This window comes from Typopeltis vanoorti, chromosome 1 (assembly GCF_054136105.1).
Source record: "Typopeltis vanoorti isolate ZY-2024b chromosome 1, IOZ_Tvanoo_1.0, whole genome shotgun sequence".
NCBI lineage: Eukaryota > Metazoa > Arthropoda > Arachnida > Uropygi > Thelyphonidae > Typopeltis > Typopeltis vanoorti.
The window spans coordinates 156,536,297-156,562,405 of NC_143549.1; the positions used below are offsets into that span (position 1 = coordinate 156,536,297).

The 26,109-nt window shown below is 34.2% G+C and overlaps 1 protein-coding gene across 2 annotated transcripts in view; it reads left to right on the top strand.

The window, feature by feature from the left end:
• Nucleotides 1-26,109, top strand: part of nst (phosphoglucomutase 3-like protein nst) — a 188,276-nt gene that overhangs the window by 68,528 nt on the left and 93,639 nt on the right. For both annotated transcript variants that reach the window (XM_090394875.1, XM_090394884.1), the window contains 3 exons: nt 2,351-2,503; nt 8,629-8,671; nt 10,411-10,535. In XM_090394875.1, coding sequence (XP_090251001.1) covers nt 2,351-2,503; nt 8,629-8,671; nt 10,411-10,535 — 321 coding nt within the window. The remainder of the gene's footprint in view (nt 1-2,350; nt 2,504-8,628; nt 8,672-10,410; nt 10,536-26,109) is intronic.

Below are 26,109 nucleotides of genomic sequence, written 5' to 3' on the forward strand. Positions count from 1 at the left end.
TATGAAACGGAATATTATGAAGTAGAGACATGATTGAAAAAAAAAAATTTAATGAGTAATCTTGATTAGACTTTCCCAGATTTTTGATATAGAAATACAGTCATTATGATTCAGGTTGGGACGATGGAGCAAGGCCTCTATGGTTTCCTTGAACAAACATTCAAGCCTATAACGGGATCTATGCAAGAGGCGAGTCCTGGACCAAAAGATGCTGTGGTCAGTTTCAATCCCGTGTTGAGCCAATCCAGACTTTTCAGGGTTGTTGTGAAGAATGGAAGATTGATGTTCTTAGATTCTTTTTTCAAGAGAAAATTATAAAATGCCTCATCAGAAGAACCAAAACCAATTGTTCTACTTTTGATTATCTACAGAAAGAACTTTCTACTATCCAACAACACATGAAACTCAATGACTTTTCTGAAAAAAGTACTCAACATCTTCTCAATTCTTATAATCCTCCACAAAACAACAAAGTTTCAATACATCGAGTGCCTATTCCTTATATTTCCAGTATTTCAGAACCTATCGCAAGAATTTTAAAGAAATATGATTTAACAGCTACGTATTCACCTATTAACAAATTGTCTTCTCATTTTCCTTCTCCCTTCCTGGAGTTTATCAAATTCCTTGCAACTATGATCTCTCCTATTTTGGACAGACTGGATGTTCTCTTGAAAAAAGAATCCAAGAACATCAATCTTCCATTCTTCACAACAAACCTGAAAAGTCTGGATTGGCTCAGCACGGGATTGAAACTGACCACAGCATCTTTTGGTCCAGGACTCGCCTCTTGCATAGATCCCGTTATAGGTTTGAATGTTTGTTTAAGGAAAGCGTAGAGGCCTTGCTCCATCGTCCCAACCTGAATCGTAATGACTGTATTTCTATATCAAAAATCTGGGAAAGTCTAATCAAGATTACTCATTATTTTTATTTATTTATTTATTTTTCAATCATGTCTCTACTTCATAATATTCCGTTTCATACTTAGTGATATAACATCATGCAGCATGTTCTATTTTTAACGATCTATTGTTAAAAATAAAAACTGTTCTTGTAATACCACTGATGATGGTCTGCTATTTCCAGACTGAAATATTTGGTTAATTAAATATCTTTCTTGTGTTTACGTGCATATATCATTCAGTCTAGATTTGGTTGTATACATTGTATCCTGTAAATAGAGATAAACTTACCTATTTTGAAATACCTGTTATCATAGGATGTCATATCATTTGGCCTATTTGTGTAAAAAGTCTGCATTATGCAAAATCATCTGTAGGAAAACATTATCAGTTGTGAGCCTCATTTCATTGTTCAAGATATACACAGGAAGCTAATCAAAAAGATATTTGAAAGGATGATATAAAAAATCTTTGCAGTCTGATGTGGAAAATCAATCAGGAATTTGAGATGAACCTCTTCCAAGATTTGGATTTGTAGTAGTAGAACACTATGTAAAGAGCTGCACAGTCTCATTTGATAAAGAAGGATGCATCAGCCAAATATCAAATATGGCAGTCAGCAGCTCACACTATATTATGAGTAATTTGTAGAACATTGAAAGTTTATGATAATGGGTTTATAAATTACATAACTGTATAGTTTGGTGGTAGAGATTTAATCATCTCTATATGTTTTCCCTGTGAATGAACATTTAACTCTTTGATTGTAATGCCTGGAAGGATGACTGCAATAGATATACAGCACTTCTGAATAAATACAATTCCTACATTATAGCAGTTTTATGGAACAGACCTATGCCTCTTTAAACACAGTGTATTATGGCATACTGAAGATGCTGTTGTAACATGAATTGAGCAAAATCATATGGTAAACTTGACTGGACTGCCTGCTCAGAGTCCCAATCTTAACCCATTAGAACACTTTGTGATTAGAAGTGGTTCAGACTGGTGCATCCAACGGTGGCATGTGAATTAGTGCTCACACTGAAGAAAAAATGGTCCAAAATACCTAACACATCATAAACTAGTTTGTATTGTGGAAAGTATGATCAGTACCAGAAGAAGCCAGCATGCTATTCAGATATAATTTAGGTTTCTGTGAAGTATAATGTGGTCCTGATACCTACTTAAACATAATTTAGATTGACTAAGCATTTAAGTCTTCCTTAAAACCAAGAACAAATCTCATAAATTTTATGCAGTCCTAAAAAAGATTTTTGATAGAGAAATAATAATTTTAGTTATTTTGAGTTCACATATGATCCATTACTAGCTTTATGAAGGTCTTTAGGGATATATTAACAATCATTTTTATTTATCTTGTGACTTAGTTATTATGTTTATTTTTTTTAATTAAAATGATTTCTATTTTTTTTTGTTTTCAGGGTCCTACTTCAAATAAGTATGTACCTGAAGTTAATATAGATGGAGCAAATGGTGTAGGTGCACTTAAAATCAAATCTATGTTACCCTACCTTAAAGAGTCGCTAAATATTAAAATATATAATGATGGTAGTCGAGGCCAGTTGAACTATAAGGCGAGTTCATGTTCTAATATTTTTCAATCTGTGGTGATTTTTTATAATTAGAATAATTTGTCTGAGTATCATATTTATAGGAAATATAAAAAGAATGCATTAAAACTGATATACAACACTTCGTAATGCAAATTTTTGTGTGGTTAGTAACTCGCTGTGCAGGTCCATACTACTCTTTTAGATATCGCAAAAACTCAGAGCTTGGGAAGGGGGGAGAAAACTCCTTATTAACCTGTGATCTTTCTTTCCATTTTTTTACACCCTATCATTCTTATTCCTGAAATGTTTAATCTCACTCTGTATACCTGATTTCATTTTGATCCTGATTAAATTGTTCAGGCTTGCATTCATTTCACCCCACACTTGCTCTTTTGCATTCCAGCAGTTGCATTCTTTCATTCTTGCAACTCACTTTTGTTTTGTCATTCATACACTTTCGTTCCCATAGTTATGCTCACTTCTGTCCCATCATTCATTCTTGCAATCCTGCTCAGTTCTGTACTTTGTTTATACTTTGTCATTTATCATTTATACTTTGTTTCATTCTTGCAGTCCTGCTTGGTTTTGTGTTTTATTTAATCATTCATTTTTTTTGTTTCAGTCTCTCAATCTCCCATTTTGAGGGAGGGGAGATGCAATCATTCTGATTCAAATAGATTGGTGTAAGGGCTACAGAACTTTCTGTGAAGAAAAGACATTCATATTTAAAACTGCTTGCATATGAGAAGCCTTGTTCCTTAGGACACTCTGTCTGGTTTCAGTCCCATGCTGTTCAAGACCAGACTTTGAGGTTTAAGTATTCAGCATAGTGTTGATATTTGCTAATTATTTTTTCTGAAATGGCCTGTTTGGCCAAAATATATTATATTACATTCACAAGGAATCTGATAAACATCAGCAGAAGGCAAAAGGTTTGTCTCTTGTAGTTGACAAAAAATTAGAAATTGTGGTGAAATTAAGATTAGACAGTATTGGAGTTCGGATAAATAGCATACTAAGTTGGAGACATTGTTGAGAAAGGAAGCTATTAATACTTTAAACTCAGTCATGTAATACTGACTTAGTATCTACATCTGTACATGTGTTGGGGTGATATATCTTAGTCAGGATCAGATTTTCACTTTAAGATAGCTGAAAAATCATGGGAATATAACACGAATCTGTATTTAAGTTTTGTAGATCTGGAAATAGCATATGGCAAGATTCTAAGGGGAAAGTTGTTCAAAACTATATACAGTTATATGGTGTAAAGACATTATACAGGGCATTATATAAATTTCAACTTAGCAGGTAGAATTGAAATAGGTAAAGAAGCTAGTTTTATGTAAAATTAAGTGTAAGACAAGGTGAAAATGTGTGAAAGAAAGTGGTATTAAACCTGATAACAGAATTCAAGATTTCAGACTTAGTTTTTACTTAGTGTAGTCCATTTGGTGGTACAAAAATATGCAGGAGAAAAATATGCATAAAAGATTGACTGCATTCTCAGTTGAGAACTTATAAATGTGTAAAGCATTTCAGATATTTTGACTGATAATACATATTAGATGTGACTTCTCATTGCCTTCTTCAAACCTAACTGTTCCTCCTATATTCCAGGCCATCTCATTCCTTTCTTGTCTACTCACTTTTGCTTCCTTGTTGAGCATTTACTTTTCTCATGCTGTGTTCCCCTGTCCACCCTGAGTGATTAGAGAACAGAAGAGTAAGGAAGGAGGATTGAAGTGTTGCTTATGAATGGAGAAGTGGGTAGCGTGATATAGAGAATGAGAGAACAAGTGTTCAAGATGGTATTAAAACTTGTCTTAACTTATTGGTCTAAAAGTTGAATTAGAAATAAAACTGGTTGAAGATTAGAGACCACGGGTATCAAAGTTCTTATTATAAATAGAGGAGCCATCACCAGATGGCTTCACTAGCACAATCATGTTAAAATTTTCAAGTATTAATTGGTAAGAATCTTGACATCATTAGCATTCAAGAATGTATTAGCATTGCTAATCTGAGGTGTCATTTTTAAAACAGAATGGGTTTAGAAAAGATTTTTTTGGAAAAAGACTGAGGGAAAGACCAATTGAATAGATTGATGCAGTATTAAAGTATTGCTTTGAAAGACTGAAATGACAAATTTGACAATATTGGAAACCAGACAAATACCAGATCGATTTGGTAGAAAATGGTTGGTAATAGACTGATGATAATGCAAATTTATATAGTACTGTCATTAGTATCTTATACATAAGGAGGAAATGATGACATTTCCTGGTAAAGTTGTTTTACTTTCACACAATAAATTCATGAAGATGGAGAGCAACGATTATGAATGATGTGTTAGTAAAAAGGTGTGAAAAGAAAGGAGTGTAGTTTGCGAATGTGTGGGATGAGTTTGAAGGATGAATGGAATCATATGAGAGAGAGAGAGAGGAACTGCATTTGAATGATTTTAGTGTAAGTCATTTGGAGAGGTAGCTGCTGGAAGAGAGGGTAATATGTCGAGAGAATGGATCTGAGCAAGTAAGTAGCAATGTGTGAGAACAGAGGAGTAAGGAAGGAGGATTGAAGTGGTGCTTATGAATGGAGAAATGGGTAGCATGATATAGAGAATGAGAGGAGAACAAGTGTTCAAGACAAACAGGAGCACTCAAGGTGGACAGGGGAGCACAGCATGAGAAAAGTCGATGCTCAACAAGGAAGCGAAAGTGAGTAGACAAGAAAGGAATAGGATGGCCTGGGATATAGGAGGAACAGTTAGGTTTGTAGAGGGTACTGGGATGGATAATGAGAGAGAGAGAGAGAGGAATGGTTTGAAGAAGGCAATGTGAAGTCACATCTAATATGTATTATCAGTGAAATTGTTATAGATCCAGAAATGAAGTGTTATGTTTGTATACAAATTTGATTAGCTGTTACCTGTGGATGCTCATTTGGCTTAGTGAAATCCTTCCTAATTCTGTTGATAAAGTTCCATGCCTTTCTGCTACTATGAGTCATGTCGAAGTCTTCTATTCTTTTATCCCATGAGGAACAAGAGGAATGAAATTGATGCATTGATTGAGTTCATTCGCCCAAAAAATTGTTGGAATAAGTGGGATGTAGTTTGATGAGGATGACATTCTGACAGAAATAGAGATGAAAGGGTATGGTATTTTTTGTGAAGACAAATGGTTAAAAAAGGACTTGGAGTGCTGTTGATGATAGAAAAGGAGTTATGCCCATGCAGGGGAGAAATAGTGGCAGTGGTTTTGAGGCAGTATGTGTAAGATTGAGGTGAATAGAATGAATACTTAGTTGGATATTGTTATAGACCTGATAATGTGGAGAGTAGTGACCATGAAATGTATAATTAAATAAGAAAAGGCTGGTCATTGTGTGATTTTAATTATGGCAATATAGATGGGTATGATGAGATAGAACTAGGAGCAAAGAAAATGAATTTCTCAAGTTTTCAAGAGGCAACATCTCTGGCAGCATGTAACAGAGGATATGTGAGGATCGAGGGTCTTGGATCTGATTATCTCATCAGAGGATGTCATTATAAATGAGGTGTCAAATCTCCCTCTGGTTGGTGAGAGTGACCATGAAGTGATTATCTGGCTGGTTGCCAACTGTGTGAGGACTTTTGTGAGGAAGGATATATGTGGAACTACAAGCTGATGATTGTAAAATTCAGAAGAGACAGCTTACAGTTGTTTGATTCAGTAGCTATGGCATGGTCATCAGCATAGATAAAATTTCTAGTTCCTGGAAAGATGGGGAGATCATTGGCATAGATGTTGAAAAGTAATGGTGATAATGCACTTCATGGAAGAAGCCATTTTGGGGGGATGCCAGTGGCTCTTCCTATCTCCCAGGTCCACAAAGAAAGCGTCTGTTTTTCAAGAGTGACTGGATCGGGAGGACAAGGCGATAGTCTCTAGTTATTCCATATATTTTATTTCTGAGTGTGAGATGGTTTATGGCATCGTATGCTGCAGTTAGGTCTATAAAGACTGCTCCTGTGGCTAATTTTTGCTCATAACCATTGTCTATATGTTGAGAATTTATGATGTACAGGATTTTCCTGGTCTAAAACCTGCCTGCTCAGCAATAAGATGGGGTTCAATTAGGGATTGTAGCCTATTCAAAATTAATCATTCATAGAGTTTAAAGAGGTTGTTGAGTAGTGACATAGGTCTGTAATTTTTTGCTTTGGTTGGAGTTTTCTCTGGTTTCAGAAAGGCCACCACTTTAGCAGATAGTTGGTATCTGAGGCAAGTGTTGTATAGATTTAATAACCGCTCTTTAGTCCTGGATCCAAAATGTTTCATATGTTCATTATAGATATCATCAAGGTCTGTAGATTTTATTAGGTTTATTGCTTCACTGAGTTCAGTGATCATGAAATCTGAGTTAATCATATTTTGTTCCTCACTTGGGGTTCTAAATATCTTATTTTTTGGGTGCTTTTTTAGGGAATTTTCCATTCAGCAGCAGTTGGTGAGCAATTTGATTAGCTGTTACCTGTGGCTGCTCATTTGGCTTAGTGAAATCCTTCCTAATTCTGTTGATAAAGTTCCATGCCTTTCTGCTGCTATGAGTCATGTCAAGAGCTTCTATTCTTTTTTCCATGAGGAACACCTTTCTTCTGCCATCTTGGAGCATAATTTTTCTTCTGCATGGATAGTCTCCTCTAAGAAGGGAGTTGGTGTTGTAAAGATGAGTTTATAAATTAGGCTACTGGGCTTTTGGAAATGCCTGGAATGTAGTTTGCATGTCATCCTCAGGGGATGTGTTTGGTGGAGATTTTCCTCAGTATTTTTATGAATTGGGGATTTGGAGGGACTGGTCCTATGGAGCAGTTAAGATCTTCCATGAAACCCTTCCAATTAGCTTTTTTGAAATTAAATCATCATCTGTAAGGGACTGTTAAGCATAATGGCTGAGTTGAATTGAAGTATTATAGTATGTTGAGTGTGTGGAATGGGATTTAAAACCTTTTTAACACAAATGTTTGATATATTTGAGCTAACAAATATGAGGTCAGGGTTATAGTCCTGCTTCCATCTGCCACCATTGAAAGCTGCAGGGAATTTTGGATCATGTATCAGATTTAGAGAGAAGTTTTCAGCCCATTTTTAAACAAGCTCTCCTCTCCATCTTCATTGGACTTTATGTATCCCCATTTAATACTATGGCTGTTAAAGTCACCTAATACAACATTAGTCATGTATGCATTATTATTGAGGAGGATGTGTTGGGGAAGGAGAATGCTGCTTCTGGCAGTTTATAAATTGAACTGATTGAAATATTTTTAAATGTGATTATAATAATCTCATTGTTTCTGTTGTTTGTTGAGTGAATGGATGATGGAATTAAGTTTCCTTTAGTAAATATTGCACTACCATATTTATCATGGGGTATCTCTTTGAGTTTCATGTCATGGATGTAAGGTCTGGTGACACCTTCTCCTCTGAGTTTCTTGTGGGCAGAGCACATTGCAGTAATTATCTCTGCAAATATTTGCAATGAGATCTTGCTTGACACTGAAGAAACCTTCAATATGAAATGATATTATTTTTAGGCCTGTCCCCAGGTGGGATCCTTTAGGGCAAGAATTTGGGAGCATTTTAGTTTGATTACTTGCATTTGGTTGGTAGCTTGGTTTTCTGGAATAAATAATTGTTTTAAAGATATTATAAGAAGTTTCATTGGTAATGAGTCAGTCTAAAACTATATTTTAAAAAGTTTTGAATAATCTTTATTTTTCATCCTCCCTCAAACATGGAGTACTAGCCGAGTTCAGATTCCATCTGTGATACAGTTTACAAATGCTAACTCATTCTCATTCTTTTCAACATGAAGTATGTCTTCTTTACAAAGCTTGCAGTGTTTTCAGTACTGGAAATTTCTTCTTTCTCCCTTAAAAAAAAAAAAAAAAAAGCAGAGGCATTGCAGACTACAGAGATAGGATTAACTGCCCTGTCATTACCCAAAAATTTTAAGAGGCCATATTACTGGCCAAAATAGACTACTTGAGCCTAATAGGTTTTTCCACAAAGAAAATATTTTTGGTTATTTAATGAAGTCAAATTTTTAATTTCTGTATCTTCTGTGAATGAAATTGATAGATTTTTAAAATTTTGCAGTGTGGAGCAGACTTTGTTAAAGTACAACAGCAGCCTCCACAAGGTAATGTTACTAATAAAGTAGCATTTTTTTATCTGATTATATTTTATTATATAGTTTTTTGTGAGAGTTTTGATTTTATATAAGGTGAATCAAAATATCCTTTACAAAAATCTTGCATCTTACACATACTATAATGGTTCTTACTCTGTTAACTGATGATGTATAAAATATGGGATTCAAGTTGCCTCCAAAAGAGTTCAGGATTAAGATCTGGAGACTGTCTTCCACTGGGACTCCATGCCCATTCTCGAATATTGTGGATATTGTGCATCCCTATAATCTTCTGACTGTGTGACTGAAGGGTTCCTTTTTGCATTTGCCGCATTCACATCTGATAGAATGCAGCGTTGCTGTTATTAATTGGGATTACATATGAGCAGCTAAGGCTGTGAGGCCAGTGTATTTTGTCTGTAAATTGTGTGTACTCTTCCTGCTGGTTTGTTTTTTTTGCAGGATGAAAGACCTGAGTTTTCAGGAGGAAAAGTCTTATACCAATTATGAGGCCAAGTAACTCAACTACATAAAAAGCAGTACTTTTCAAGCAGTTGCAAATCTTCTTCCAGGAAATGCTAATACGAATGTGTCAGTACAATCGGTGCTGGAAGCATATACATGCTTTTTCTGCATGTTACTAACTATTCTTTTAGACATTAATTGCAAATTTAAAACTGAATTGGGATTCGTGGATGCATACAGATTTCTTCATCCAAAAAAAAAAAAAGTTATATATAAAAATGTCATAAAGGATGCCTCATGAAGGATTATCATGATGATGTTAATGAATGAATCCTTCATTCAACATCATCATGATAATCATACCTCATCTGACGTAAGAACAACTTGAAGATTGTAAAGTAAATCTTTTTGATTAGATAGAAGATGTGATTGTCTTCTTTGTAAAATTTGAAGCATGTTACACTGAGAGGTAAGTAATCTAGCAGTTTTCAGTAAGTGATGATATGCTGATTTATTTCTCTTGCATACAAAACGTCTTCATGGTCTTCTGACTGAGGTTCAATGCAGCATAATGGTTTGACATGACAGTTAACATGGAAAGCTCTGTTAGATAGATGTGGTTACAGATTTCATTATCTGTGAGGTTAATGTCACTTGTATCCATGAACATGAATTCTAAGGTTGCAGCTGACGAAAACAAACAAACAAACAAACAGATATAGCATTAAACACATTGACAAAAGCTTGCTTCAAACAGCGGCATGTACACATTGAAACAGATTTCTTGTATGATCAGAACTGGTTGTCTCTTCACCAATTCATCAAACTGGCAGTAATGTCACAACAGCCACTTGATAAGCATCAACCCAGCACAACAATATGGGATATCTCAAGCATTTCTGCCATTTCCACCATTTTTTGTTTTGTTCTAAACCAACTTCTAGATTTTTGTAAAGGGAATTTTTGACCTCATTGGGTATTTTTAAGGGATTAATTAAATGATGTAAACTCTTAGAAAATGTAATACACTGAATACTTTTAACAAAAAAATTATATTTAAAGAATATTTTATCCTTATTGCAGCCATCATAAAGTAACATAGAGATCTTCAAAATATAAATTTTGAAATAAAGTTGTGTTTGTGCTATGTACTAAATTGATTATCTGTATATTATTGATTGATTTTATATACACATTGAATTTTACAGTTATGTTTACAATGTAGTGTAGCCATTTTTTCACCTATTACACATATGAAATTTGACTATAATCATCTTCCTTAGGCATTGTTTTGACTCCCAACTCTCGCTATGCATCATTTGATGGAGATGCAGATAGATTAATATATTTTTATATTGATGATCAGCAGAAATTTTATATATTGGATGGAGACAAGATTGCTACCTTGGTAGGTTTAATATTTTCATCTTTTTTTCCCTCCCTCTTCATCTTGTGTGTATGTGTGTTGCTGTACTAATTACATAACATAATTGTGGAAGTTTTTTTTCACTTGGTTAGACTATAAATTATATATTTAGTTTAATCTTTTATACAAGTGTAAGCAAACAAAGTTTGTGCCTGAAGTATCTTCAGGACTTGGGCAACTCATGGCAAAGGTGACTTCACATCACTTACCTTGGTATCCCATAATGCAAAACACATCTTCTTGCAGACATGTATAATGCTATGCATTTGGGAAGGGTCACTACCCAGACCGGTTTAAACCTCTATTGAGGTCTCTTCAGTGGGAGCCAGACCCAGAGGTGATACGAAGGTTGAAGCAATGCAGAAGTCATATTTCCAAATACGAGTTGCCAAAAGGTGTCACACGTTATTATTAAATTACTCTGGAATAGAGAAGGATGTTGGACATACATAACGTAATTGACATTACATAACATAATTTTTATTTACTTATTAGTGCTTTTAGGCTGAGTTGAAAATTAGCTTGTTAATTCTTATTTCAAAATGCTAAAGATTAATTTCTTTCATTTCAAGCTGAGCTCGGTCAAGAGGCAGCAGAATTTTTTCTTATGGAAAATCTCCTATCTGCTAGTCTTAGAATGCGCAAAATTGACAAATATTACATTCATTGATATCCCATGGCATTGGTGAAAATGATAATTCTAAATGACTGAATTAAAATATTCTTACATTGTATGTGAATGTAAGAATACATATTTGGTAAGCAACATGGTGAAGCATTCTCTGGGGAAATATTGGTAATTAAATTACTGGCAAGAACTCTTTATTTGAATGCTTTATCTGTTTTGCAACCATGCATGTGTTAGCAATCATACATGCAAATCAGAAGAGGTTGGTGATTTCGCAGAGAATTATAAAATCCAAAAATAAAAACTGATAGATTCAGCCAAGGAAGCATGTGGGTAAGTTTGTGAAAGACAGAAAAGGTAAGAAATATACATTGGATTCAAGAAGTTAGTCTTTCAATAAAATAAGTTCTATAAAAGTTGTATAAAATTATATATAAATATAAAAGTTGTAAAAAAGTATAAAAGATGTATAAGCAGGCTGTAATTTTTAAAGTTAAGCTAATTTTAAAAGTTGCTAAACAATAGTATTTAAAAGAACATAGAATATAAATATCATGAAGGTGATAAAATATTCTGGAAGTTATTGAAAAAAACTTAAAAATAGAGAAAAGAGTATATAGAAACAAATTAAATGTGATTATACTGAAGATAAGGATAGTTGGGATATCTAGAAAATAATGAGAAACATTGTAAAATAAAATAACTAATATGAACTAATAACTGCACTCTCCTTTTGAAAGAAAATATTCAAGTGGAATGCAGATATTAGTATATATCATTTTTTTTTTCAATAGAAAGAAACATTAGCAATGTGAGAAGGGAACTGGAATGGTCTTCGACCTGAAATGTTTAATAAATGGAGGTACAAGGATGACCAAAAAGTAATGTCTGTCACCTTATAAAATCCTAAATGTTGTACTTAGTCCTTAGTGTTTTTTTACTATAAAATTATTCTCTCTCTATCTATGCAACATTAAATTGACATTGAAATCCTAGTCAGATCAGTAGAAAATTTGTGAAAATTCATCAAAAATAATATTGATGTTATGAGTTAGATGTTATCTGTTGCTTTTACTTCCTCACATAATGTACGAGGGAGTGGGGGAAGGGCTGAAAAGTTCTGATAAACACCTAGAACAAAAATGATATCAAAGCAGCTGATATAAGAAATGACATCTTAAAACCTTTTAACCCACATGTTGCATTCTTTTTGTTCTTTTTCTTTTAGGATATATAAGAAGACATGTCAGAGATTTTGAGAAATTCAAAGACAAAGAGGTGCAGTTTGTCAAGTTTTTCCTGCTGCTGCAAGGAAAGTCTGCAGCTGAGATCCACCAAAACTTTGTGTGAGAATTTAGGGGACTGTGCCCTATCATATCCAACAGTGCTTCATTACTATGACCCAGAGACCAAACAATAGTCAATGGAGTGGAGACACAAAAGTTCTCCATGGCCAAAGAAGTTCCGAAAACCCAAAAGTCAGCAAGGAAAGTTCTTGCCATTGTCTTGTAGAATATGGATGGTGTGATCCTTACCAAGTATCTCAAAAAAGGTGAAATTGTTACAGCAGCAGTTTATTCAACAGCTCTGAAGGAATTGAAGGAGTACTGATGGAAAAATGCCTGCAGGGAAACTGAGCAGAGGTGTGTTGCTTTTCCAAGACAATGCACCTGTTCACGCAACTCATAAATCTAATAGAAAATACACAACTTCTGCTTTTAATGTCTGCCTCACCCACTCTATTCATCCAACCTGGCAACATCTGACTATTTCCTGTTCCCAAATGTAAACAAACATTTGAAATTAACAAAATTTGCCATAGATGATGAAGTCATATCTGCAGCTGATGACTGGTTGTGCAACAAGGGGAAGACTTTTTTATCAGAGGATTGCAAATGATGCAGCAGTGTTGTAACAAGTTTATAACATATTCCCCATGAAGTGTTATAAACTTATTATTAACGAGTTTGTAACACATCGTTGGAAATATGTGGAGTCATGCTTACATTGTTCCACCTCAATTCCTTCATGGCGATTATCACAACTTTACAGCCCATCCTCATACTTCTGATTGCATTCTTCTTAAATATTTTCTGCCACTATTCTGTCACTTCTTCTTTCATTTAACAATCTTACAAAGTAATGACTCCAGACATTTAGAATATCTTTATCTTCAGTTTTCATTTTCCCTTTGTCATCTCTGATTCCTTAACTCTGTAGTACTCTTTCCTCCATCTAATCTTTTTCAAGAGCCTCCAGAATATGTTATCATCTTCCTGATATTTGCTTTTGGTATTTTTATCAAAATCTTCCCATGATGCCTGTTTAGTTGCTTTTACACTGTTCACTTTTTTACATTTTTCTCTGTTATTCTCTTAGGGTATGTCTGACTTACTTGGCAAAAAACTTTCAATACCTTTTCTTTTCCAATACTGTCTCTTTAACTTCCAGAGTCCACCATTTTTCTATCCTTCCAGAAAATTGCACATGATTTCATTGCTGAATCAATATTTTCTTTAGACTATGCAACTGAGTCTCCAAGGTTTGTTTCTTATAATATAATGGTACAACATGACAAAATTTCATGCCGGCTGGGGCATTGCCCGGTTAAACAAGGCCCCAGTTGTTTTCGCCAGGGAACCAGGGCAAACAGCAAAAATTCAGCTACTGGAACAAATCTGAAAACACACCCCAACTCAACATCACCAGAGTTAAAGATTGGTACTATCAACATAAGAAGCTTGAATGGCAAAGAAATGGAGCTAGCTGAGGAATTAGATAAGTACCAGATCGACATAATAGGGGTGACTGAAACAAAAAAGACAAAAACTTTCTGAGCAATAAATACAAAATGTTATATTCAGGCGATGACAATCAAGGAAAAGGAGATTTGTAGCCATAGTATTCAACACAAAATACGAGGCTAATCTTCTTGAATGGCAGTCAGTCTCAAGTAGAGTAATGTGGGCAAATATGAGAATGGGGAACTGGACAATGAGACTTATTTGTGCCTATGGTCCCACAGAAGGTTCTACTAAGGTAGAAGTGGAGGAATTTTTTGAAGCTTTAGAGAAAGCATTTGACACAATAAAAAAGGAAAAGTTGATCCTTATTGGGCATCTAAATAGCAGAATAAGAAATGATTGTCAGACATACAAAAATATTTTGGGAAAATTTGGAGAAAGGAGCAAAGCTAATAATAATGGCAAATACCTATTGGATTTCTGCTCAGGACATAGACTGGTTATTACTAATACAATGTTCCAACATAAAAATGTTCACAAATTCAATGGAGAGAAGAAGAGGCAAGGAATAAGAAGTCTCATTGACTATGTTATTGTTGATAGTGATGTTTTTTCTCTGGTGCAGGACAGCAGAGTGCACAGAGGATTTGAAATTGGAAGTGATCACCATTTAGTCTTGAGCAGGATAAAATTGAATTTCATATTGGAAAGAAGAATATGTAAGAAAATTTTAAAGCAAATAAAACTTGAGCAGCTCTCAAATGTGAACTGTAGACTAAAATACATAAATATTATTCAAGAAAAAATGAAAGAGTTTGACAACAGGAACTAAACCTCGGCGATTCATTGGCAAGCCCTGAAGAAAATGCTGATTGATTCAGGCAGAGAGGCATGTGGTGAGGTTGTCTGCAAGGATAGAAAAATCAGAGCTCCATGGTGGACACAAGAAGTTAAAGAACCATTGAAAGAAAAGAAGAAAGCTTATCAAAAGTTCCTGGCAAATAAGTCAGCTTGTGCTCTTATAGAATACAGAGACAAATGCAAGAATGCTAAACAGTGTGTAAAACTAGCGAAACAAAAGTCATGGGAGGACTTTGGCAAGAATATAGAAAATAAATATCAAGAAGGTGGCAAAATATTCTGGAGGTTGTTGAAGAAGCTTAGGAATGGAGGAAAGAGTGCTGTAAAAGGAGCTAGAGATGACATGAAAACTGGAGAAAAAGGTATCCTTGAAGTATGGAGTAATTACTTTGAAAACTGCTAAATGAAACAAGCAATGATGACAGCACAGTAATAATAAACACTTACCAGGCATGCAGTCAGGAATACATATCCATGCTTGAAATGTGGAAAGGCAGCAGGAGTAGATGATATTCGACCAGAAATGCTGAAGTATAGTGGTATAAAAGTCTTACAGTGGCTGCACTGCATAGTTCAGAATGCCTGGACAGAGGGACGAATTCTGATGATTGGAGTAGAGCTCTCATAGTACCCATATATAAAAAGGGAAATAAAACTGAATGTGAGAATTACAGAGGCATATCCCTATTGAGTGTTCCTGGTAAGAAATATGCAAGTATACTTGAGAAACTGTTGAGAACAATTGTGGAACAAAAGTTTGGTGAAGAACAAGCGAATTCAGGTCAAATAGAGGCTGTCGGGATCAGATCTTCACTTTATGACAAATAGTGGAGAAATCATGGGAATATAACAAAGATCTGTATTTAAGTTTTGTCGATTTGGAAAAGGCATATGACAAGGTGCCAAGAGAGTAGCTATTCAATACACTACAGTTATATGGTGTCAATGGGGCATTATATCAAGCAATACTTAGTCTTTATTTGAGTTGTAAGTCAGCAATTAGAATTGAAGGAAGTACAGGAAGATGGTTTAATGTTAAATCTGGTGTGAGACAAAGATGTACATTATGCCCTTTGTTATTGATTATCTATATGGATCACATTATGAAGGAAAGTGGTATTAACCCTCCTACCGGCCAAGGTGGATGAAATAGCAAGACTACCCCAGACTTTTTCATGGATCAAAACTTCATCGGCATTCTATCTTTTATCAAGTATTAACCCTCCTGCGCTGTTAATCCCTTAACGGCGATTTGAGAGCCATTAGCGGATTAACTGTGGTCGAGCGACTTTTGTGTCACTTGTCTTTACATGTACTCTGTTACTTCGAATTTTCTTCACTGTACTAGGATATTTGATCGGTTTTTTTTTTTTTTGTTTTTTTGCTGAACAATTTATTTCTTGTGTCTCTTTCCAAAAATAGAAGTTTCACACTGCCAAAATAAATAATCAATCCTGAAATGACCATAGATCAGCCTTTGCAATGAATATACTTTAGTAATAGTTAATTTCCTCCACTTTACTGACAGTATAGATTCTTTTTTGCAAATTTTCAAATGTTTGTTTACATTTAAAATATTTTGTCAAATATTTATATTTTTAAATAACATTTAGTGAAATAAATATGACATTTTGCTCTCTTTCTTTGCAAAATACCTTTTTATGGATTGTCACATTTCAATTTCAGGAACGATTTTTTTTTTTTTTTCTGAAGAACAAATGATTATAAACTGCATTACTCGGTTTCCGATATTGTATCTTTTTTTAGTATCAAAAATTTATACTTAATGGTATTTTATCAGAGACTCTTCGCCTTCTTCTTTTGTTGAAAATTGCAACAGATGTTTTTTTTTTTTTTTTTTTGTAGGATGCACATTACTATAATATCCAGTGCTTAACCACTGTAGATATGTTGAAAATATAATAGGAAGGATATCCTGTATGGAATGATTAAAAATGTATGCTCATTTTTAGGATTTTTTAACGCAACCCCCCCCTCCTGCCTTGGAACTAAGTTGCATAACTACTTTAAATTTCTATAGTTTTGAAAGCTTTCAGACGGTATTCAAAATCTCTTATTTCAGTTTACCGTTTTGACAAAAGAAATAAAGCAATAATATTGTTGTATATCGAAGCTTCTAATTCTGTACTCTTTCTTTGAATCTGAAATCAGTGGTCTGCTGAAATTGTTCTAAGATTTAGAAATGCTATGCTGTATTTTCAACATGTAAAACCCACACAAAGAAATTTTAATTGTGTTATTTCTGTTTCTTTTTTTAAAAAAAAATCTAAATATTACTACTTCTATTTCTGCTGATTGCTATTTCTGAAATACGTCTTAGAAATGCTGAACAATAATCCTCTTACGTAGAGGAAAAGCTAAAAGTCTTAGATTACTCTTTTGAGAAACACAAGACAGAAAGTTTCCTAGAATCGCACTAAATAGCCTCAAGCAAGAATGTCTTGTTTCATTTTCTGTTGTTCAGATATCCTAACACAGTAAAACTGACATTTCTTTTACAGGCTGATGAAGTGTTTATGCCAAAAATGATTTCTTTATTTATAATGATCAGTTTCACTTTTATTATCAAAAAATTCTAAATTATTTGATAATTATCTCGAAAAAAATTACTGCTATTGCTGTTGCTGCTCTTGCTTGCCATCTCACAAATTAATTGTATATTGGATATACTTTATAATATTCCTTTCTGCACAGTAACAAGTTGTAGACTAATGGAGATTACCAACCCCTCCCCACCACCACCACTGGGAACCAGATCAAAAGAACATGCCCAGAAGGCAGCGCACTAAAATACCTCGTGCAATAACTGAATATTTTACAGGCAGAAATTCCTTGTTCTGTTTTTCCATCTTTCTGATTGATTAACAGACATTCGAAGCATATTCTGATATTGCATTTGTAGGTTGACAGTGTTTTTAAATATTAATTTCCCCTATTAGCCAACATCACTTAACTTCCTGATTTATAATAATAGGGAAATAATATGTATATTTTCTTATTTATAATTTGCAAATTTATAATAATCAAAACTTAGGTTTCTGTGTTGAAAAAATTAAACTATGTGGAAAATTATTATGGAAAAATCACGAATGAAATAAAAATTGTACCTGTTTCATAACAGCTTTTGGGTGTCTGGTAATGTTGCAATGGCAATGTATGTGTGTGTGTGTGGGGGGGGGGGGGGGGTGATGCTATCAAAGTCAAAATAAAGTTCATTTGTATTGTGAAAGGAAATTTTGAATGATAAAAATAAGCAAATGTATCGCTTACTTTAAAAATTGGAGAATAAAATATCTGAATTATGCAGTAAATATCTATAACTGTTAATTTAATTTTGTAATGACCAATTATACAGGGAAACCAAGAAAGTGAAAGTACAAGAACAGTAGATTACTATATAATATAAAGAAAAAATTTAGTGATACGATTAAAGAATTTCACATTATTCTCTATAAAGCAAATTTGCTCCAGCGTGTCCTAAAGGAATTCTGTAAAGTATTATTCGATTTCGATGGTTTTGTACAAAGAACAGTAGATTACTATATAATATAAAGAAAAAATTTAGTGATATGATTAAAGAATTTCACGTTATTCTCTATAAAGCAAATTTGCTCCAGCGTGTCTTAAAGGAAATCTGTGAAGTATTATTCGATTTTGATGGTATTGTATAAAAATAATATAATCTGGAACGTCGGCAGGTTTTCTTTTCTTTTTTTAAAAGAACATTTTGAATAATTATCGTGAATTAATTTCTTCGAGAACAAAGAATAATGTTTTGTCTAGAAAGCGATTAGAAAAAAATTAGCGCAAAAAAATTAAAAATGAAATTGGTTCTCCAAGGCAATATTTAAGTGAAGAAATTATGCAAAACCATTATTTTGTCCAGAAATTAAAATTGTATCGTACAATAAAAAGAGAAAACAAAAATATAAATAATTTCTCTATTTTTAGTCTATCCTATATAACTAAAATCCAGTTGACCAGCATAGAACAAGGATGTGTGTTTCTTGTTATAGGCAACTGAGAGATAGCTACGAACGTGAGATAATCCGATTAACCGTTCTCTTCAGCGTGATGGTTTATCACACCTTCTAATGGACAGGATGGTCAAATTGCACTTCTTATCCTGGTTCTTTAATGAGGTAGGCTGAATCATATCCAGATTTAGTTGGACATCTATAGACGTCCTGGCCATTTGGAAGGTTAAACATGATATCAAAATTGGAGATATTAATGTCAGCTCTTTGCTTTATGCAGAAGATGTTATACTTCTAAATAAATCCTACAAGTCTGCAAGATTCTCTGACTAAATTGAATAACTGTTGTAATACATATGGTATGAAGGTCAGCAATAAAAAGACAAAGACAATGAAAATAGGCAGAATCATTGAAAATGTCAACTGTGTTGTGAATGGAGAACTGTGGAACAAGTGAAACATTTCAGCTACTTTTGCGCGATTTTTACTGAAGATGGTATATTAAATATAGAAATAGACAACAGAATCAACAAAGCTGGTATGGTAGGAAGTCAATTGAATAAATTCATATGGAATAAGAGAGAAATTAGTTGGAACACTAAATTAGCTGTATACAAGACAGTGTTCAAACCAGTTTTAACTTATGGATCTGAGAGCTGGGTCAGAAGTAAAACACTTGACCAAAGACTAGAGACCGCAGATATGAGACGCCTGAGAAAGATTATAGGCATGAGCAGATAGCATCAATGGCAATATCATATTAAAAATGAGGATATTAGGAAAGAATTTGGCATTGTCAGCATCCAGGAATACGTTAGCAGAGCTAATCTCAGGTGGTATGGTCACTTAAATGGAATGGGCGAGAAAAGATTAGCAAAACAAGTGTTCTCTGCCAGGAAAACGACCCAGAGGAAGACCAAGATATAAGTGGATTGATACGGTACAAAGTGCCTTGATGATAGAAATATAAGATCTGATAATGTTGGAGTCTTGACAAGTAACAGAATGATTTGGAAGAAAATTTTGGAGAGGAAGTTAGTAATGATATAAATTTTTCATGTAGTACTATCATATCCTGTACACCCCTTGAGAGTACATGGCAGGAAATTGATGATGATGATGAATATTTGTATATTTGGGTTTATGGTTAATCTGTGAAAGCTGCTCAACTGTAATAATTAGATGATAGAAATTTAATAAACTTCATATAGAATTTAACCAGAAATTGGTGGATTATTTAGTTTCATATAATTTTACCATTTTGAACAGCTGCTTCCATCGATGATTTCAATGCATCTTTCAAGAAATCAGCAGAATGTAGATATCATTGTTATATTCTTATGATTTCTCACAAATTATTAGGGTTAAAGTAAAAATTTATTATTTCTGAGTTGCCTATTGGACATCAATATTTCAAAATATTAGCAGCTAAATATATATATATATATTTTAAATATTAGATTTAATGACTTAAAAAACCGAGATAACTTATAAAGATTTTAATGGGACTAATACAACTAGTTTCGGCTTATAACAGCCTTACTCAGGTATTCATAAAGGAAAAGAATAGTAATAAACATTGAAGTATCTAAAAACTGGAAATTACAGGTAAAAATTTACACACATAATTGATACATAAAAAACGTTTTATGAAGATCGTATATTAAATATAGAAATAGAAATATTTTTAAGTCATTAAATCTATGTTTTAAAATATATCACAACAACCGAGTAAAAGCCTATGATCACATACAGATATATATATATATATATATATTTTTTTTTTTTTTTTTTTCCATTTGCTTTGTTCCTTTTATGTTGTGAATTTCACTGCAAAACCAAAGTTTAAAGTTTCTTTTCAACAGTTTTTTCTTGGTTTCTTTTTATGCAGTTATTTCAACCATAATCTCCTTATCCTAATAGTATTTCTCTGGTTATTTTAAATATTTATGCTCCTGTAGGTGATTCCTATGTTATGATGCATATATATATATCCTGCTGGCATTTCCCTGAAGGCTGGAAATTTTCTAAAAAGGGTAAAACATTTCTTTCAAAAGTGGTTATGAAATGAATTCATAACAGTCTACTTCTGTGCCACTTAAAAACTTCTCAAGTAATACATTTTTGAAAATTATGGAGACAACTACCGTGTTTGAATAAAAACTTTAGTTTAATATAACTAAAATCTACATTTAACGTTTCGACCTTTATGTCAAGGTCATCTTCTGGAGCATACAACTATACACAGGAAACAAGCTACACTACAATCAAACTGGTTTGTTAAAGACACTCACCAACCACTACAACAATTGTTGGCCTGACCTCTGATGGAAAAAAAAATTATACATCAACGCTAGAATCCTATTATTATCTGTTGGTTGTAGAAATACATTGGGCACAACAACAAGTATCTATTTATCTATATACATATATTAACATCATGTACACATTCCAGCCAGTTGGTATGGGATGGTTTCTAATACTAGCTGAGGATTGGCTAGAGTCCTGACTTATGCTGTCTTACATATTAGGTAGGCTGAATGTGTGTCATCCAGATCCTTGGAATTTTCATGCCATCTTTCTGGGGAACCCCATATATTCTGGGGGGGAGGCCTAGTGGGGTTTGAGTTTTTTAACCGTGTCTGGTGGCCAAGAAGTGACGGACTTGAGTAATTTCTCTGTTTTATCCTTTATCATTTTTGTTGGGTTATAATTTACCATTTTATATGTGTTGTTATCGGCTACTAGTTGATTCATTTGAAATATGTATGTTGACCTGTCAAGGACAAAGTGGCATTGCCTTTATCCGCTTTCGTTATTATTATGTTTTGTTTGGCTTTTAATGATTTAATTGCTGCTAATTCTGTTTTTGTCAGGTTGTTCTGTATGGTTTTCTTAGTGTTCAGGACATTACTGGTTTCTAGTCGTATTTTATCTGCTATATTGTTAGGTAGGGACCTGATGCCTCTTTCAATGTGGTAGATAAAATCCAATTTGTTTACCTTTTTAGGTGCTATTGCATAGTTCAGTCCTTTATTCAGTAGCGTAAGTTCGCCGTTGAATATATGGGGTTCCGAAAATACACAAACAAAATGTGCCCCTTCGACCAATCGTGGAAGGAATAGACAGTCTCAATTACCACTTAGCCAAGAAATTAGCGTCAACACTCAAGGAGTTGGTAGGTCATTCCCCCTCCTACATAAAAAACACACAACACTTTATAAACAAAATTAAAAACATAACACTCGACAAAGACGACTTTGTTGAGTGTTATGTTTGATCATCAATGACACAATTCTCCTACTACAGAACAAATTTCCGCCTGACATTACGGCCCTCTTTGCCCACGTACTGCAGTCCGGTTACTTCATGTGGCAAAACAAATTCTACCTATAAAAAGAATGTACAGACATGGGCTCACCACTATCCCCCCCCCCCAATCGCTAACTTCTACATGGAAACCTTTGAGCAAAGGGCTCTTGATTCCGCCACGCTAAGACCAACAGTCTGGCTTAGATACGTGGACGACGTGTTCACGATCTGGCCTCACAGGCGACAAACGCTAAACACATTCCTTAGCCACGTGAACAAGCAACACGAATGCATACAATTTACCATCGAAATCGAAAACCAAAATTTGCTCCCGTTCCTAGACACACTAGTCACATGTCTTCCTTCAGGCAGTCTATCCTTCACTTGTCTACTGAAAACCGACACACACTGGCCAATATATACATGCTAATTCATACCACCACCCATCACAAAAATATGGAGTCATTAACACCCTTAAAAACAGAGCTACAACAATTTGCTCTAACCAGCAAGCCCTGAAACAAGAACTAAAAATCATCAGTGACACATTCATAAATAATGGCTATAACAAAAATACTGTTAATAAAATACTCCATAAAACTACAACAAAAAAGAAACTAGATTACAGTAAAACCATAGCCATCCCATACATTAAAGGGTTATCGGAAAAAATCAACAGAATCCTACAACATTATAACCTCAATGCCACCTTTAAACTACCCACTAAACTTAAAACCATATTCAACTCCTCTAAGGATCCTCTCCTTCCATTAGCACATCCTGGAGTCTATTGCATCTGCTGCACCTGTAACTTATCGTACATTGGTAAAACAGGACACACAATCCCTATACGCAAGAAAGAACACATTAGACACATTAAATATAACCATTATGGTGAAGCAGGCCTCTCAACACCTTACACCAAATCAACTGGAAAAGCACCTGCTCTTTACACTGCACAAAAACCTGGTACGAAAGGAAATTTAAGGAATCCTGCGAAATCCTGATAAACCACCCAAATATCAACAACAAAGATGGCATGAAAATTCCAAGGATCTGGATGACACATTCAGCCTACCTAATATGTAAGATCCAGCATAAGTCAGGACTCTAGCCAATCCTCAGCTAGTATTAGAAACCATTCCATACCAACTGGCTGGAATGTGTACATGATGTTAATATATGTATATAGATAGATACTTGTTGTTGTGCCCAATGTATTTCTACAACCAACAGATAACACTAATAATAGGACTCTAGCGTTGATGTATAATTTTTTTTTTCCACCAGAGGTCAGACCAACAATTGTTGTAGCGGTTGGTCAGTGTCTTTAACAGACCAGTTTGATTGTAGTGTAGCTTGTTTCCTGTGTATAGTTGTATGCTCCAGAAGATGACCTTGACATAAAGGTCGAAACGTCGAATGTAGATTTTAGTTATATTAAACTAAAGTTTTTATTCAAACACGGTAGTTGTCTCCATAATTTTCAAAAATGCATTCGGATCACCGTGTAAGCCTAAAAGAAAGGATTCTCAAGTAATAATTTGTCACTAGTATTGTGTCAACAAGGGAATCATCCATATGCCAAACTTGTGTGATTACTTTGATATTGCTAAGGCATTTAACAGAGTTTGGTACAGAACCTGTTAATGACTTAAATATAGAGCCAAAAGGTTTCAGTTTGGCATAGGTAAGATATTAAAATAGAAAATATTATGGATCCAGCCATATTTTATAGCCAAATATAGTAAGAAAATTTTGCACTACTTAAAAGACATGAGCTCTGCCTAGGAGCCTGTTTAAGCACTAATAAAAGATGAACAGATGGGTTCCTGGGCAGTGCTTGTGTCTTTTAAGTAATGAAAAAAAAAAAAAAAGCAACTTGGATGCTCAAGATTCTCAAATCTCTCAGGCAAATGATTTTCTAAGTTTTTTCCCTATAATTTGCTATAAAATATGACTGGATCCATAATGTCCTCCATTTTAATAGCCTTCTATATATGATCCAACTTGAGATATGTCATTTGACTTCGGTAGCTGAGTTGTGAGCTTTGAGGTTTTTTTTTTAGAAATCTCTTTATGTTAATGGATGGATGGCTTGATCTCCTCAAACTTTGTAACCCATACTACTGGGTATCATGAAGTTCCATTATTTTTGCTTTCAAATTGAATTACTTAAATGGAACACTTAAATATTTATTTTATTTTATTTTTATTTTAATTAAGAGAAGAATTGTCAGTCAAGTTTCTTGATTGTTTTCAATTTCAAAGTTGAAAGATTACTTGCAAGGGTAGAATAATAAAAAAGAATTATAATAAAATAAAAGAAAGAAACATTACAACAATGTAGATACTTCATAGAAAGAGGAGCAGTCAGTCATTGTGAAGATTATAAATTGGAGTTTTAATATTGATGACAGACACCCGAGGTAAAATGAAAAAAAAAAAAAATCTTCAGCCTTTCACTGAGAATTCTGGTAGCAAGTGTACTTGCATGTGCAAAACCACCAAAAAGCAACCTCTCAAGGAAAGAATATGAAACTCTACTGGAAATTAAAAAAAATAAAAAAACTGTAATAGAACAGTAATTACAAAAGCAGATAAGGGGAATGCCACTGTAATTTTAAACCAAAAATGATTATACAGGTAAGCTTACCTCCCTGCTTAGGGATCACTCTACCTACCTTCCTTTAGACTATGGTCCACCAACACACAGATCAAAATGTTTCACAGGTTCCTTATAAAGGTCACCAATAAACTACAACCATATAAATCCAGACCCCCCCCCCCAGATATATGGGCTACCAAAAATCCATAAGCAGAATGTGCTCTTATGCCCCATTATGGATGACATTGATTCACTCAAATATAAAGTAGCCAAATGTTTAGCCAAGTGCACTCACAATATACTGGCAACACTCCTTCATATATAAAAAAACTCAACTCATTTTAAAGCCAGTATAGAAACCTTCCACTCCCACACACTGACATAATTGTCAGTTTTGATGCCTCCTCTCTGTTCCCTAATGTCTCCCACTTAAAGACATCTTAGACCTTATCCAATCTATGTTTCCTCCTGATATTTCATATCTGTTTCAGTTCACCATGAACTATGGGTATTTTGTTTTGCAAGGAAAATTCTACAAACAGAGAAGACAGTCCTGGGTTCTCCACTTTCTCCATCCCTGGCCAACTTCTTCATGGAAACCTCTGAAGAAAAAGCCTTAAACTCTGCCCCATATAAACCTGCTGTTTGATTGTGCAATATAGGTGATGTGCTCTTCATTTGGTCTCATGGCCTGGATACTCTCAGTAGTTTCTTAACACATCTAAACAATCAACAATCCAGGATTCAGTTTAACCTTAGAAAAAGAAAACATCAACAATCTCCGATTTCTAAACACGCTGATTACATGCTATCCTGATGAATTTCTGGCATCCTCCATTTGCAGAAAATCCGCACATACTGGTAGATACATTTACCAGCAATCATCCCCCCCCCCCTCCAACAACATGGAATTATAAAACTCTATACAACAAAGCAAAATTCATTGGTTCTGATAACAGTGCCCTGACTACTGAACTTGACCACATTTGCAACACTTTCTTAGCCAATGACTACAATTTCCACCAACACAAAAAATATTAAAAAAAACCCATAATGCAACCACCCCCCCCTCCCCTGTCCACAACAGAGATCACACAAAATCTATTGTCATTCCATATATCCAGGGCACATCTGAAAAATTAACTAAAATCCTAAAGAAATATAACCTTTCTTGCAGTTGTGAACTGTTACTATGGCCAATGGGCAGGACAGCCAAATCCTGGATTTGCATCAGTCCTGAGAAAATTTGGGTGCATGAAATTGCCCCATATTTGGAAAGTACTCATCCTCAGTCAGGTCTTCAATCCAACACCCAAGACCACCCAATTTATAAATTAAAGATGGAAATTATATTCTTGGTTTAATCCCAGTTCTGAAACTACTTCAGACACAAACTTTGTTTTCT